Below are 16,279 nucleotides of genomic sequence, written 5' to 3' on the forward strand. Positions count from 1 at the left end.
CCTTGAATTTTCTCTAATAGGAAACTGACAAGATTCAGTAAATTTCTGATTTCATAGGGTGAATATGATGAATGGTGTAGCTTTCAAGGGAGAAAGCTTATGTCATTTAGTCTTTCAGAGTCCTTTTGAGACCATTTTTCTTAGGTCAAGGTAGTGAGAATGGTTCTGTTGAGCCAGTGATGCTCTCTATATTGTTGTGAGCAGACAAAAAAAATCCTTTCATGCCTTCGCCCACATGTCTGGAGACTTTTTAGGTCTTTCCTGTCACATTTTTGCTTTATCACCTTTTCTTCCCCAGGAAATGATAGAAGCTATCAGAGAGGCTGTCATCTATCTGGCACACACTCATGATGGAGCCCGAGTAGCAATGCACTGCTTATGGCATGGTACTCCCAAGGTATTGTTTGGTTTCTGTCTACCCAGTCCTCTTTATTCATGTAATAATAAAGTCCTTTGTTTATTTAATGATAAATAATAATTTTATAAGTAATAAATACGTAATATATGCTATATAATTAAATATATAATTATAAATATAAATAATAAGAATTTAATGATAGTATTTAATAGTAAGAGTCCTCTTTTTAGTTAATAATAGTCTAGTCTGAGACTGTGAGTATGGTCATCCAAATGGGTTCTTCTGCCAGTGAACATTTTGATACAGTTAAGTATTTGAGAGCAGGGTTAAAAAGTGGCTTCACTTGACTTATTGGCAAATAAAAGCAGTAGATTTTTTTGTGAATCAAATGCTTTTGTTAGAAATCCTGTAGTAGAAGCATCTCTTTTTATTTTTAGCAGAGTTCGTGAAGGTGATACATAGGGCTATTCCATTTTAAGATTATTGGCCATTCTTTCATTCCATAGGTTTCTTAATGCCAGTGGAATTGGCAATAGGGAGAGGACAGTAAGTAAGTATGTGGAATGTATTCGTAATGTGGAACGTATTTGGCTATGGAATGCCAAGACTTCAAAAATGTTACAGGAACTGTATTTAGTTTCTTCTGCTGATACAGTATCCTGAAATACTTTAGGTGTACTGTATGCCATCATCTCTTGGAAATACTGTAGTGCCTTCTATAATATGAGGTGAGGCGATGGCACAGGTTGCCCAGAGAAGCTGTGGCTGCCCCATCCCTAGCAGTGTTCAAGGCCAGGTTGCATGGGGTTTGGAGGAACCTGGTCTAGTGGAAGGTGTCCCTGCCTGTGACAGGGGGTTGGAACTAGATGATCTTTAAGGTCCCTTCGAACCCAAACTATTCTATGATTCCATGATAATTTGTGTGTATAAAAAAAAAAAGTTATGAAAATAGTCTGCTTGTTAAAGAGTGCAGAAAAAAATAGGAAGTTGCTAGGATCTAAGGGTAGTAATGGGTGTGGAAAAGACTGAACAGTGATTGCAAGACCCAAAAGTACAAGCACTGAGGAAACTTTCTGCCAAAAAAAAAATCTTGCTAGTAAACAGGTTTTGCAACACGCTAGATAGAGTCCTTGCTACTTAAAAGTTTCAGGCCCTGTTAAATAAGTTTCTTTCCAAATGAATAGTTGAAGTGCATTCTTGTGTAAGTAATGAACAAGATATATGTGAACCTGTGTGGTGGTTTGGAGGTCTCCCTCTCTTTTTCCTTTTTTTTTTTTTTTTCCCCCTATCTTTCAGTTTAGCCTTTTTGCCATGTCCTGTTGGTGGGCTGGACTTGTAAACAACATACAGAACCTCCCTGGGATTGAGTCTTTCACAGTTTAGGTTTAACTCTTCTAGGTGTTAACTAATAGCATGAATGTGGGACTTTGGTAAATAGCCTTTGCTTTAGTAAGCAAATGGAAGGTTATGTTTTTGAAGGTGTAGATAACAATTTAGTTACTCAGAATCACTGACATTATAGGCTCATTCGAGTTTCTTGTTTCCTTTTGGATAGGACAGAAAAGTAATTGTGAAAACTATGAAGACATATATTGAAAAAATAGCAACGGTGAGTGTTCATTTATTTCGTAGTCTCTGAAATACAAGTGATTTGGTAGAGGCTACTTTGATTGTACTTTGGTACTGGAAACTGAGGGTTTAATAAAACTAGGTTTAAAATAGTGGTGATGTATTAGATGGTATAAAATAGAATGAACTTTATGGAATATTTAGAGACATACTGAGAAGCTTCATTGTGGGCGCTAAATATAGTCCTTTGAAGTAGCTGAGTTAATTATAAGTCCTATATTATATATATTTTATATATTCTATAATTTTTTTTTTTTAAGCCCAGTTTTACATTACATCTTCATATGGCTCATTGGTTAATTCTCCTTGGTTAGGAGTAAAATAACACGTATACAGAAGAGGAACTGAAGCTAAGATGTGTTGAGTGGGTCCCAACATATTTGAATGTGCCAATGCCATTTGAATGTGCATACTTCTTGTGAGTTTTTTTGGTTGGTTGGGTTTTTTTTTTAAGTCAGGAAGATTCAAAATGAATTAGTGCTGAAATGGCATACAATGAAAGAAGTCTGTATTTAATTTTTTTCTGAGTAACATGTATGTTTTGAGACTGCAGCACCAACAGAGTAACAGTTGCAGCTGGATTTCATAGTTTCAGTTAAAACTGCAACTGTGAAGAAAAGCTTTTTAAACTTTCCTTCCTGGTTGTATTGTTCTGTTTACTAATAGTTGATGTAGTCTCAATCAGTGGTCTCCAAACTTCTGGTCACACAACCCTGACCATGCATCTCAAATGTATGTATATTTATGCATAAAAAATGTACATGTACTACTGTACTAATATATATTATAAAACATACACAGAAATAGAAATTTTAAAAAGATAATATAAAGACAACCAGTGGTTATTTTTATATATTTATTAATGGTACAAAAAATATTTTCTTCCTGCCTCACAATGGACTGTCTTGTGCAGCCCGCTTTGGAGGCTGCTGTTTTAAATAATATTTCTCTCCATAATTTTTCTACTACCAGAATAAATTATTTCTATATTTTATTAAATATATATTAGATAGAAATATGGGACAGTGGGCAAATAATGGCTAAAACAACTCTGGAGCACTGAAGGTCTGGCTTTGCTTAGATGTAGAATCTCACTGACACATAAGTGAATTGGGTCATGCCCTTTTGAGTATGCTAGATTTACGCTCTAACAATACAGTAGAGACTATGTGGCTTATGGCAGAAACATGATCTCCAAAAATATGGTATATGATTTATCTCAAGTTTTAAGCAAATACCATATAAATAAAATCTTTATGTAATGTTCTGGCGAGGCAAATCCTATCAATGGTAGTTATACATTGGATTAGGTTATTAGCTTGGATGCCATAAAGCAATGTATCAACTTCTAATGGCAGATCAACTTAATCTACCTTCCTTTTAACAACATGCTTCTCTTAACAGGCCTTATTTTCAGTGACAGTGTTGGGCTTCTCTCATTCTATACAATGGGCAGAATTTGCATGTGGTTCATGTTGTGTCACGTTTGAGACAAACTCTCAGAAATGTTGATCCTAAGTCAATTAGTATATTCATAGAACTTGACTGCATGTCTTTTCTGATATCTCATCTTTGCAGGGTGAATTTTCTCATCTGGTCTTGCTGGCAGCATTTGATTGCATCGATGACACTAAACTTGTGAAACAGTTAATTCTGTCAGTAAGTAATCAAATCTTTCCTAAACAGTATACAAATATCATTGGTGTTTCTCACCATATAGGAAGATGAGAGTAGGAATCATCTGCTTTTTTCAAACCATTTAATTAATTTCCCCTTTTTCTGTTTAATTATATTTATGTATCATGTTTATTTTTTTCCTTTCATAGAAGACCTCAGCACTTTCATATGTTCTCTTTATTTATTTGAAATAGTTTTTAAACTAGATTCAGTGCTTGCAGAAAAATATCCATTTTGTACATGTTCATTCTGGCTAATGGATGACTGGAATTTCTTTTGGTTGAATGCTGAAACCATTAACTTGCATTAATTCTCAAAACTTGACATTTTTACTTAATATGTTGATAATTAAATGACATTAACGTTCTGGATAAGATCCATACAATATTTTTATCTTCTTCCAAAACTGATGCAGGTAGATGTCTGAAACATGAGAGCACTTTAGCTGTTCTGCTTTACCTACATGAAATTGCAGAATGACATTAAGGATGGTATGCTTCCTTTTGGAATGCCCCATTTCCTCACCTGCCTTCCAGAGTTATTTAATAGGGTTTCGCATAGTGTTTACACTTTAGATTATGATTGCATTCAAATTTTATCACTTCTAAGATGTTTTAATCTGTAAATTATTATAAAGTTATGTTTTCACACTGATAAAAGAGACTTCATAATGCACAATTAGTTTTCATGCAAGCAGGATAATTAACATCGATGTATAGGTTGTAATGTGCGAATAGTAGTACTCATGCTATAACTTCTAGGACTGACAGGTTGAGAGGCAGTGGCAGGGTGGTAAAGATGAGGCAAATACTCTGCACGTGGACTGCCAAGTTCACCACTAAACCATGTCACCAGTGGCCTTATCTACACATTTTCTGAACAATATCAGGGACGGTGATTCCACCACTTCCCTGGGCAGCCTGTTCCAATGCCTCATCACCCTTTCAGTGAAGAAATTTTTCCTAATATCCAATCTAAACCTCCTCTGGCACAGTTTGAGGCACTTATGTCTTGTCCTGTCTTTGTTGCTGGGGAAAAGAGACCAGCTGCCTCCTCTATCCATCCTCCTTTCAGGTAGTCATAGAGAACGATATGGTCCCCCGTGAGCCTTCTCCAGACTGAACAACCCCAGTTCCCTCAGCCATTCCTCATCAGACTTGTGCTTCAGACCCTTCACCAGCTTCATTGCCCTTCTCTGGACCTGCTCCACTAACTCAATATCTCTCTTGTGATGAGGGAGCCAGAACTGAACACATGATAAGGCTTGCTCTAAAAAATAAGAGCAGTTCTTCCATTGGGCAACTCTGTATAAGAGGGAATTGGGTTTTTATACTTAAGCACAAAGATATGTCTCTAAGTCTGCCTCTCTGGTGTGGAGAGATGAAAGCATCCCAGTGTGAAGATAGCTTTTGTTTCTTAGGTATATTAGCTGTAATCAAAGCTGGATTTTGTTTCTAGAGTCCAATCTGCAATGTGACAAATGCTGGGCAAGTTCCAAGCAAATAGGCCCTGACAGATCAGTGCTATCTTGGTACGAGATTGTTGAGGCATTCTGGTACTATGTTACAAGCACTCTCCTTTTGGAGGGCTTATGAATTCAAATACTGTTTGGCTTTAGCTGAGCTTTCAAATTGTCGTTTAAGTCCTGAATCATCTGTGGTTTTGCCCCATCTGAAATCAAAGATAATGGAGTATTTACTCTTTGGTCATCCTCCTGCATCCATCTGGACAGAAGTGTAAAGGAGAATAAGGACGAGCAGCCTTCACACATACAAAATTGGCCCATCTGGGTTTATTGAAGTTAGGAGCAGGGAACAGGGAAAGGATGTTGGGGAAAATGTAAAAAATACCAGATAAGATCAGCTCTTCACATAGAGAATGAAAACTAGTAGCAGGGGATGAGGTGAAAGCATCAAGTGTTGAAGCATACTCTATAGATGAATCCAACCCTGAAAATTATCTTGAAGAGCAGTTAGACTTCTAAAACACCTTATACCAATTATCAGTCTGTCCATACTAAAATTTAGCTCTCTCTTTTTCCGCTCCGTCTCCCCCCCTCCTTTTTTCTCTCAATAATCAGTGATATTGATGCAACTGATGAACACATTTTAAACCTGATTTTTTTTTTTCCTGTCTCTTCGCCAAGCTCTCATTCTGATCAGAGGTTTTTAATTTAATTTTGCAAGCAGATACGGATCTTACTCATATTACGTAGGTTTTCTTTCCTAAGCTTTGCATTTGAAATGTCATCAGTAATTACTGATGGCTCAAAACTTATTAATTCATTAATGTTTTGTTGCTGCTTGTTTACTTTTACAGGAAATAAATGCTGCTTTACCCAATATAATAAACAACAAATATGGAAAGAAGGTCTTGTTGTACTTGCTAAGTCCTAGAGACCCTGCACATTTTGTTCCAGAAATCATCACACTTCTGCAACAGGGAGATGGAAATGCCTATAGGTATACAACAGTTAAGATTTTTTTCCCTGGAGTCCAGAAGAGTTCATGCAACTTTATGTCACGATCAATTTAATTTCAGCTTTTCTTTATAGTGTAGCGAAGTAATGTAAATAATAATAATAATAATGTAAATGATAATAATAATGTAAATAATACCTAAGATTACTTAGATATGTTAATCTGTAGTCTGTATTTTTGCATTTTTTGTTTAAAGTTCATACATGATGATTGGTGATCAGCAATATATTGGTAGTCAGCAGTTTATCCTCTTTGTAAAAGGCAAAAACTGTGATGTGTTCTTTGTTTAAACTCATACATCAAACTTGGCATAGCAGAAAATTTTTAATATGCATTATTGGTGTTTTGGGTTGCACAAAAGTATATCTCAAAATCTAGCAATAAAAATGGAAATTGTTAATTTGAATTCAGTCTCTAGTATTGACATTGATGCTTATCAGCTTTTAAAGAAGGAGCAATTTTATATGATTAGTGAGCTGTTTAAGAAATGAATCTCAGCTACTGAGATGTCAGAATGAATAGAAAACAATCAGGTTAAATTATTGCTAACAAAAAACTCTATGAGGTTTACCAGCAGTCAGCTTTAAACACTATACACTTTCTCACTCCATGTGTTCTTAAAATGAGTATGTGGAACGTGTGTTTAGCAGAGGGAAGAATAATGTTTTATTTTGATTTTCTAATAATTTATATCTGTCTCAAATAGCGTATATGTCAAAGTTTCTTGTTGCCTGATGTGCATACAGAGCAAGTCTTCTACATTAATATGCTGTCTCTTTCATCAGTAAGAAGAATACTGAAGTCCGCCGTCGTGAACTCCTGGAAGCAATTTCCTCACCTTTGCTAGAATATTTGCAAGAACATACCCAAGAAGTAGTCACAGACAAAGCTACCTTTGTCTTGGTTGCTGACATCTTAAGAACAGCTGTTGGTGAGATCCAGCCTGTGCTAGGTGCAATAGCTAATTTAGCAGCAGAAGAGCTGGTTCCAGGTGGCCGTGATGGGCAGGTAAAGTAAAAGAGGACAAGTTTCCTGAAATCTTGCACAGCTTTTGCTCATTTTGTATCACTAACATGAAGTCTGCTCACTTTTTCATTTATGTAACATCAATGTACTGCCCTGGTAGCACTTGTTTATGAGAGGAGATCTCTTTTTTCTGACATTCTCCTTTCATAGTGGTATTATTACTGCATCTGGAGAGAGAAAGGCTTGAGCCAGCGTTTCATATGAAGTTAGAGCAAGGTAGTTCATGATCTTTAATCTTCAGAACTGCTTTAAACACTTCGTAGGAATGTAGCTGGCAATCATGTTACACAGCCTCTCTTTTAATGTTACCACTATGCAGTCAAGCAGTTAGTAAATTTTTATAGTTTATTTGACTGTTAACACTGAGAACAATGGGTCTCTTAGCTTTCAGGTGTGCCTATCTCCATGCAAGGAAAGATCTTAGATAATAACTTTGTCTTTACAGCGATAGCTGTCTTTAGAGTATGACCTTCTCTTCATATTGTGCCCCTACCTGTCCCCTGTTTTGTTAAGCTCAGTCAGATATGTGTCTGTAGACTAGAAAACAAAAAATGCTGTGTACACTATATTTAAGATAGATGCCCTCCAGATTTTTGTAGTTGTGCTGAATTTTCCCTGTCTTTCCCCTTCTTTAAGATGTGCATTTTACAGAATTCTACATGAACTACTCACGTTTTCTGTGATTTCCTGTGAACCATAATTTTCAAGTCTGTGAAAATGTGGAAGTCTGAAAGTTCTTGTAGTAGCAGGTAGACCAATAGATACTGGTCAGTAAGCATGAGGTTTTTGGAGGGGTGGATGAAACATTGATTGATATGGTTGATTACTGAAAGTCAGATGTTCCAGGGAAGGTGATAAAAAATAAACTGGTCAATTTAAATAAATACTCAGATACTTGCATCAAACTTGTCATTATTTGCATAGGTATTGACTAAATGGATCAGAGTGATGAGGTGTCTGAGGGCAGAGTGGACAAAGCCAGCAGGAATTTATGGACAGACATGTAAATGTGTTTTGAAACATTCTCATTAAATAATTTGGTTTTGTTTTGGTTTGCTTTTTCCTCTTAAAGCTTCACATTGCAGAGCATCCAGCAGGCCATCTAGTTTTGAAATGGTTAATAGAGCAAGATGAAAAAATGAGGGAGAGTGGAAAAGAAGGTATGTTGGAAATTCAGCTTTATTTGATCAAATTAGGACTTCAGAGTAATCAGTTATCTGACCTAAAATAAGATTGCTGCAATTATTTCTTTGACTATACTAATGTATGGAAAATTATAACATGCTGTCCAAGATTGTTGCTTCTAGCTTTTTGCTGTTGTGAGTTGTCATATGAACGGAATGCCAAGGATATGTTTTCTTTTTCTCCAAAGGAAGTACTGGTCAGGTTTTGTCCTCAGGGGCTTACTGCCTATTTGGCACAGGGTTCATTTTTGTGCTTAAAATGCCTTGATAGCTTTGCTAAATTACACAGCCATTTAAAGGATAATAATAGAAAAAGTAAAGTCTTTCTAACAGGAAGACTTGTTTCATTAGTGCCTGTGAGCCAAACTGTAATCTTTACTGCATTCATTAATGCTGCTGGGTTAGTGCTTTCTGTTACTATGATAATTCATGCACAAAAATAGGACATCTTTGCTATTTTATATCCCAGAAGGCAGAGACTGGACACAGATGTTCTCATCTTAATTTAGCTTTTAAACTTATTTTATTACATAACTGTACAATCTTGTTGTGTGAATCACCATATCCTAATAGAGATTACTTTTTCTCATACAAAACCCTCAAAAAATGAAAGGAGGTGAGCGTAACATAAGTTAGAGTTTGTTGGCATCTGTGGGGTTTTGGGGTTGTTTACTTGTAAGTTTGCTCAGCAGCAAACTCTTAGAGTTGTAAGAGCAGTTTTCCTGAAGTTCAGTCCTTCAAATTCAACTGGGGACTTGAGGTCAGCTTAGATTCTTTCTCTTACATATGCCATTGGTGTAATGAATCTGCAAGTCAGCCTTTCAAAGGTGGTGATGAAATAGAGCCCTGTAGCATTGGTACAGCTGAAACAAACAAGGTTCCCTCGTGGTTTTCACGCATCAATAAAGGATTAGCTCTGAAGTTTTAAGTAACTTAATCTGTAAACATTACGTTTCTTCAGTTGTAGTCAGATGCCTACAAATGTAGCATTTTTAGCAGAGGTGTGTGTATTAGTATATTGTATATAATTATCTCTTGCTTTGGTGTCATTCTTACCAAGTTCTTTCTTTAAGTCTTCCTTAAGGCGTGAATAGACTTTGACACCCTTTTTTTTTAAAAAAAAAAAAAAAAAAAAAAAAGGTAGATTTAGATTAGATATAAAGAAGACGTTCTTAACTCTGAGGATGGTGAGGCACTGGAACAGGGTGCGCAGAGAAGCTGTGGCTGCTCCATCCCTGGCAGTGTTCAAGGCCAGGTTGGACAGGGCTTGGACCAGCCTGGTCTAGCAGAAGGTGTCCCTGCCCATGGCAGGGGGGTTGGAACTAAATGAGCTTTAAGGTCCTTGCCAACCCAAACCAGTCTATGATTCTATGAAGCAGCACGTTTGCCTGCTTTACAGTAGTAAACTGTCACACAGTGCTGCTATTGTCTAACTAATTTAAAGCAATACTTGGAAGTTGTTAAACATCTATAAACGTATTCATTGCATTGAATAGTTGTTTATTTTGAGACAGAAAAACTTTGTGAATGCTTGCTGGCTTAAAACTATTCGATTAAATCACAACTGCAGAGAAGTTATAACAAGCTTCCTTGTATAAAGATATTTTCTAATTTTTTTTTCTTCTCCCTACTCCTTTCCCATATTTTACAGTTTGCTTTGGAAGAACATTGCTGGAACGTGTTGGTATTGAGAATATGAAGACCTGGGCAGAAGTAAATCGAGGCGCCATTATTCTTTGTTGGTACGTAAGGCACATGGCTATTTCTGATTACGTTCCAGCGTTGCTTTCCTGAACAGCTAAGAGAATATCAGTTGAAATTTCTACAAGCAAAATACAATTTTTTCCTCAGTACATACTGTCTTTCGTGCCACTGCTAAGTCTGCAATGGAACAGGCTAGAAAAATTCAAACCAGAATTTCCATAGGTTCCTTGAATTCAGGCTTTTACAGTACTACAAAGTAGCTCAATGTTGGAAGATCTTAAAAGATGTGATTTAATCTTAAAGATTAAAAATCTAATTTATTTTAAAAATTGTGCCTGTAAGTCTTGTTTTACAAGCACAAAATTCTCAAAAAAGCAGCCCACAAATAGCTGCATTAAAATAATGAACTTCGAAATAACTGTGGCTGGCAGCAGCATACAAGAATTCTTTTCTTTTTTGGTTTGGGGGCTGGGGGTTTTTGGTAACTTATTCGTGTGTGTTGATGCCTTAATTATGGAGCTAAGTATGTCTCATACTGAAGTAGAAAAGTGTTCGAAATAGACCAAATGAAAAAACAGATCATGCAAAGGCTTGTGGTGAGCTAACTGGCTTACAACTTTGAAGCAGTGAACTGTGCAACTGGTGAGATAAAAAAGACCACACAGGCATTGAACTAATATTAATATCTTATTTTATCAAATGTGAATAGTTGTTTTAATCATTGCTGTTTTCACTTTGTAACTACTTGTCAGTGTCAGGTCATAGAAACCCAATTTTTTGTGCTAACCCAGAGTGGTCTGTGTTCTGGAGCTGCTGGGTCAGCATTGCTCAGCTGACTCCTCAGGAAAAGTTGCACTGAGCCAAAGTCAGCAAACAGTTCAAACAGACAACATGATTTTGAAAAATAAAAACCTCTTTTCCCTTGTTTCTACCCCCCTTTCTCCCTCTTCTAAAGTTACTTTAGGCTCCTTGCTGTTTATTTTCCATCTCTGCTCTTTATGACTTTGGTGTGAGGCTACTTTGATGTTCATGCTCTTTTGCAAGGTGAATCAAAAGCTGTTTTCACTAATAGGACTTCTGCTAGTTAATTGTAACTTTATTTAGTCATCTTCATTCAGATCGTTAGTGAGAAGAATTGGCAGTAGAAGGGTAGCTGCAATCCAGATACAAAACCGGTTTATACAACATCATAATAGTCATATGGATTTGGCTGTTAAGGTTGTTCACCTGCTGAAATAATAACACTTCTTCTTTGCCTCTCATAGTAGGTCTTGAGAATTCAATAAATGCTTCTAATGCCTTTAAGTTATCTGATCCTGTGCACAGATGTTCAGTGGAGATTTGTTGTAAAGGCTTGTTCGCTGACAGTGTACTGTACCGATGCCTAGACTTTTTTTCCCTAACTCAAGGCCGAGCAGATTCCTTTAGCATGTGGTGTTACTGGCTTATGTATAAAGCTGTTTTGATTGTCCAAATAAAGTTACAAAGTAAGTTAGTGGAAATAACTGCTTAGCTTCACCATGACAACAGTCTCTTAATAGGTGCTGAAGACTCATAGAAGAAACAGGAAACTAGTAATTGTTCATTAGCAAAAAACAGGACAAAAATGGTGTATTTTGTGGAAAAGTATGTGACGAATGTCAGTCTTTCCCTCTCTGCTATTACTCATGGCACTACAGGGTGGAACTTTGACAAGTGCTTTGTTGCCAAGCAGCGGAGCCTGTCTCCCAGATTGGTAGTTAAACATTTTTCACCAATGTTGAAACACACCTAACAGGAAATAGATAAAAATATGGGGGAGGAGTGTGTGTTTGTTTCTTTGCTGTAATTTTGGTTTTAGTTTGGTTTGGTTTTTTAATTTTAATTAAATGTGAATCCTCTGTAGATTGAACTTCTCGTGATGACTCTTGCCATGACACACTTTCATTTGGGCAGCTGAGAACACACAAACAAAACCTGCTGCTTTTGTTCCATTTCATGTGACACCTGCTTACCTCACTAACACTAGTAATTAACCTCATTTTTGTTTAACTGCATGCATTGAAGCTGATGCAGTACCTAAATCATATAGCAGGGATAAACTTAACTTAATCTGGTATAGATAATAACTGCAATAATCTTTTACATAAAATAATTGTTGAGTTAAAAAAAATCTCATTTAAAACCAAACAGATACTTCTTTTATCATGAGGGATGCAAGATCGCTCTGACAGAGGTAATTTTCAGACACTGCCAGTTCTCCCTGAACCTGTGATTGATTTTTGTTTTGTTGTTGGCTTTCAGAAGCCATCTGCCACTTATGTGCGTATCTGAAACTCAGGATTACCCAGTCAGTCCATTTGAAGATTTTTGGCTTTCTAGTTATTTAAACTTATTCACCATTTACAAGCAGTTCATAGTGTGTGCTTGATTGCTTAGTTACCTGGTATCCTCTGGGTGCTCTCCTTTCACTGTCCTACTTAGCAATTTGATTTTAATATGATTTTTATTTAAAAAAAAAGGTAAACTCTGGGGCCTTGTTCTGGCCTATTACAAGTGTGAAGAGGTTATGCGAGGGTTCTTTGCAGATGTTACAGGTATTATTAAATAAAGTGTTGTAGGTACTTGAATGTCATGGATGCTGGTTTATTTATGTTTCTACATCTGACCTCAGAATTTTTGGATTTCTGAATGATATGTTACATCAGGGTAGAAAATGGATAAAACATAGACTTCCTGATTTCTACATGTCATTTCTATAACCAGCATAGTTGTGGGCTGGATCCTTTGGCCTGAGAGAAGAGGCTGTGGGACCTGGAGTGGTTTATCTGGGAGAAGGGATGGCTTTGGGGGGGCGCTCAGCAGCATCCCCAGCACCACAGAAGGGCATGGAAGAGAGCTGTGCTATTCACAGCAGTGAGTGCGTAGTTGGAGGGTGAGGGGCAGCAGCGCAAGTTGAAACACGGGAGGCTCAGGCTGGAGATAGGGAGAAGCCTTTTTCCCATGAGGACGGCCCAGCGGTGAGTGAGGTTGGGCTGTCTCCTGCAGTTTCAGGCCTGGAGCAGGTGAAGCCCTGAGCAGCCTTGTCTTGTTTCAACCTACTTCGAGTAGGGATCTGCAGTTATTTCCAGCCTGATTTATTCTGTGTTGTGTTCTCACTTGGTGTTTCATGCTTTCTGGAAAGTTTTACATCTTTTTCTAGTAGGAGGTAATAACATCTGCCCTGAGTTGTATTATTTGTAAGGGGTTACTATTTTCTTACATGGTCATCTTCTTTTCCTATGACATACATGCTGAACTTTGACATTCCTATTTTCCTGTTTCTTGTAGCCTTCTCCGCAGCACCGATCAAAAAGTGGCAAATACAGTCAAAAAAGGGCTGAAAAAACTTGTCCCGAAGTTGAAGTTAAATAAAAATGTAAAAGGAATAGAAGCATTACTGGAGAAATTGACTTCCTAGTGTAAATGAAGCTAAAAAGACAATTTACATCAATGCAATCAACTGAGAGTTGGTAAGATTTTGCATCATGGTTGTTTTAAGACACAGTACATGCATTTGTAAATTAAATAATTTCTAAACCAGCTTGTCTGTTGAACTTACTCTGTGGTGTACAGTAAATGCTTGTTCTCAGAGACTGAAATCTCAAGAACATTTAGGAGCTACTGGAAACTTATGAACATGCAATCTAATCAAGGAGTGAAATCTTTCCTGATAACCTGCACAAAAATGTTTTGAGTCTTGTTCAGATTTGTGTGTATGTTGTCCTAATCACCATGGAAACAGAGCATCTGTTCTGGAGATGCTGTGTACTGGGCAGATAAATACACTTGTTCTTAATCTCTTTCCCTCGTGGTTTCCTCAAAAAGCAAAGCAGAAAAACAGCTCAAGTCCCATTCTTACCCTGTGAAGGAGTGATGGAGGGTCTCATCTTTCAGGAACTAATAAGAATAGAACAAAAATAGTCTCTCTGACATTTCACAAAGAAGGTCCTGAAGGAGAAGCTGACTGTTTCAGTGCACCACAGTTTGGTTTTATTTTTCTTAAGTCTTCTGAAAACTACAGACTTTTAAGGCCTGATAAACCAGAGGGATTTGGGGTTTTTTTGGTGTCATCTTTATAATAGGGATGAGATGAATTTTCTTCTGCATGATACCAAATAGATGTCCTATTGATTTCTACTGTACCCTATTTTTGATAGAAAAATCAAGCCAGTGTTTTATCTTCTCATTCTAAGCAAAGGAGAAAACAAACAAACTAACAAGTAAAACCAAACCTTTCTTGGTAAGGCATCCATATAATACCCTGGTGGTGTTTCATGCCATGCTGATAGACTAATCCAGAGGACCAAGTTAATTGAATCCTTAACTGTAAGAGTCACTCTTTACTGTTGCTCCAGTTTTTCATAGCAGATAGGCATTATTTTCTCCTAAGATACAGCTCCCTTGAAAAAGTACAGTGCAACTAATTGGAAGTTGTCAGTGGTTAAGTACACTGGCTTAAGTTTCTGTATTTTACGTATCTCGAATTAGACTCCTAAATTACTGAGTTTATTATCAGAGGTCATGATACAACTACTCCTGCAGTCCATCAGGAACTGCAGTGCTCAGAGCCCAGGAAAATCAGATGACCCAGAAAGACTCAGACTTGCATGCTTAGCATGAGGTAAAATAAGCTGGTTATCTAGGCAGTACCTGTATGTATACAGGTGCTGGAGTTGTTACGTGCATTTTCTAGATTTGTATGTTTAAGTATAAATAGTTTATCCAAAGCAATAAAATACATTGTTTCATCTTAATAAGTAATTTCTTGTTTCTCACTGGTCCTGTCTAGGGGGGATATTTTTTATTATTAAAAAATTACAAGATACTTGAATAGATGATTAAAAAAAAAAAAAAAATCATAAACCCAATTGTAGTTCAAAGTTTATTTAGGTTAATTTAAGCAGTACGTGAAGGTTATAGTTAGAAGTGTTTCTAACATTGTGTTGTATTTGCATCTGTGGATTTACTGGTAGTTTGCTGACTGTGCTTCCCTCTAATTCCACCTAATCTTATGAGTAGTAGTAAATACTTGAAGGTTAATCTCAATTCGACCTGATTGGCACTGGCATTAAGTGTTCATGCTTGTAAACACATCCTATCAGTTACTGAAGGTTGCGGCTCATTAGTTTCTGTAACAGGATTTTTCATCTGTGACAATAAAACAGATCATTTTAATTAGCAATAGATAATGAATTTAAACTGTAGTGAACTGTTTCTAAAGAAGTCGTAGTTACTGCCTTTTTTGGCAATCTGAATGAAATATGCAACAGATTTGTGACTGAATAATTAGTGGTAGAATAAGACATTTCGGGGGGAGGAGGTGTGGAATCTGATACAGCCCTTCTCAATTTTGAGATTATTGAGGGGAATAAACTAATGCTTAGAATCTGGCACAGGCATATTTCCAATCAAGAGAATTAAAGGGGGCAGTGAAAGTAAGTCATAGCTAAAGATAGATGTTAATAAACTAAATAGCAAAGAGCTATGTAACAATGTCTGGATCTGATTTTATGCTTTGATTGTGCTTTAATGCCAGTTGCTTTAACATAAAGCCTACAAGCCAGTTTATTTGCATTTTTGCAACCGTGTATATGATTTACTTTGAATTATGTGTAGTAATTTAGAGTGTCTGACTATTAATTTTCCTTACCACAGTTGAGAAATGCCGCTCGTGATTAGGTAGTCATCAGTTAAGGTTATACTAAAGATGCCACTATTTCCCTACCAGGAACAAACCAAAAATTTTACTGTCAAGGTATGTCTTTAATGTCAGTTGAAACCAAATTCTGAAGTAGCCTAATGGAAGGGGGGGAAAAGGAGGTTATGGCAGGTGCTAAAGGCCATTTCAGTGGCTTAAGGTACTTCATAGAGTACATGCCTTTTTCCCACTGAAGAAGTTGGCTGCGTGCAGTGCCATTTCTGTCCCAGTCTGCTGGGAGTCTCTTTGTGACTGTGTGAAGGCTAACAGAGAAATTGTTTGAAAGGCTCTGAAGCAAAAGTATTTTTTCAGTGTGTCTTTTTTCTTTTGTTTGAAATGTACTTGGCAAGGACTTCTGACTACTTTAGATTATCCAAACTCCTCAAATTATTGTCAGCATCTTAGTATAGCTAGCAGTATTTTTTTAATTGCCAAGACAATAATGGAAGTGCATGTGCAGCAAGTAACTTTGTGTCTGCCGCTCGCTCAGAAGAGAGACTGT

The 16,279-nt window shown here is 36.8% G+C and overlaps 1 protein-coding gene and 1 long non-coding RNA gene across 7 annotated transcripts in view; both read left to right on the forward strand.

The window, feature by feature from the left end:
* The window catches only part of PUM3 (pumilio RNA binding family member 3), a 37,903-nt gene that overhangs the window by 9,058 nt on the left and 12,566 nt on the right, over nt 1-16,279 (forward strand). For 3 of the 6 annotated variants that reach the window (XM_030512626.1, XM_030512625.1, XM_030512627.1), the window contains exons 11-18: nt 299-397; nt 1,914-1,967; nt 3,566-3,646; nt 5,984-6,126; nt 6,930-7,152; nt 8,243-8,330; nt 10,006-10,096; nt 13,368-13,962. In XM_030512626.1, the coding sequence (XP_030368486.1) occupies nt 299-397; nt 1,914-1,967; nt 3,566-3,646; nt 5,984-6,126; nt 6,930-7,152; nt 8,243-8,330; nt 10,006-10,096; nt 13,368-13,497 (909 nt within the window). In that variant the 3' untranslated portion in view covers nt 13,498-13,962. Of the gene's footprint in view, nt 1-298; nt 398-1,913; nt 1,968-3,565; nt 3,647-5,983; nt 6,127-6,929; nt 7,153-8,242; nt 8,331-10,005; nt 10,097-13,367; nt 14,834-16,279 lie in introns of those variants that run through there. The other 3 variants (XR_003995121.1, XR_003995122.1, XM_030512624.1) reach the window with 2 other exon arrangements.
* On the forward strand, nt 7,164-8,151 carry LOC115619780. The gene is made up of 2 exons (XR_003995124.1): nt 7,164-7,386; nt 8,095-8,151. It is a non-coding gene; the product is annotated as an uncharacterized LOC115619780 (long non-coding RNA).

Source organism: Strigops habroptila, chromosome Z (genome assembly GCF_004027225.2).
Source record: "Strigops habroptila isolate Jane chromosome Z, bStrHab1.2.pri, whole genome shotgun sequence".
Classification (NCBI taxonomy): domain Eukaryota; kingdom Metazoa; phylum Chordata; class Aves; order Psittaciformes; family Psittacidae; genus Strigops; species Strigops habroptila.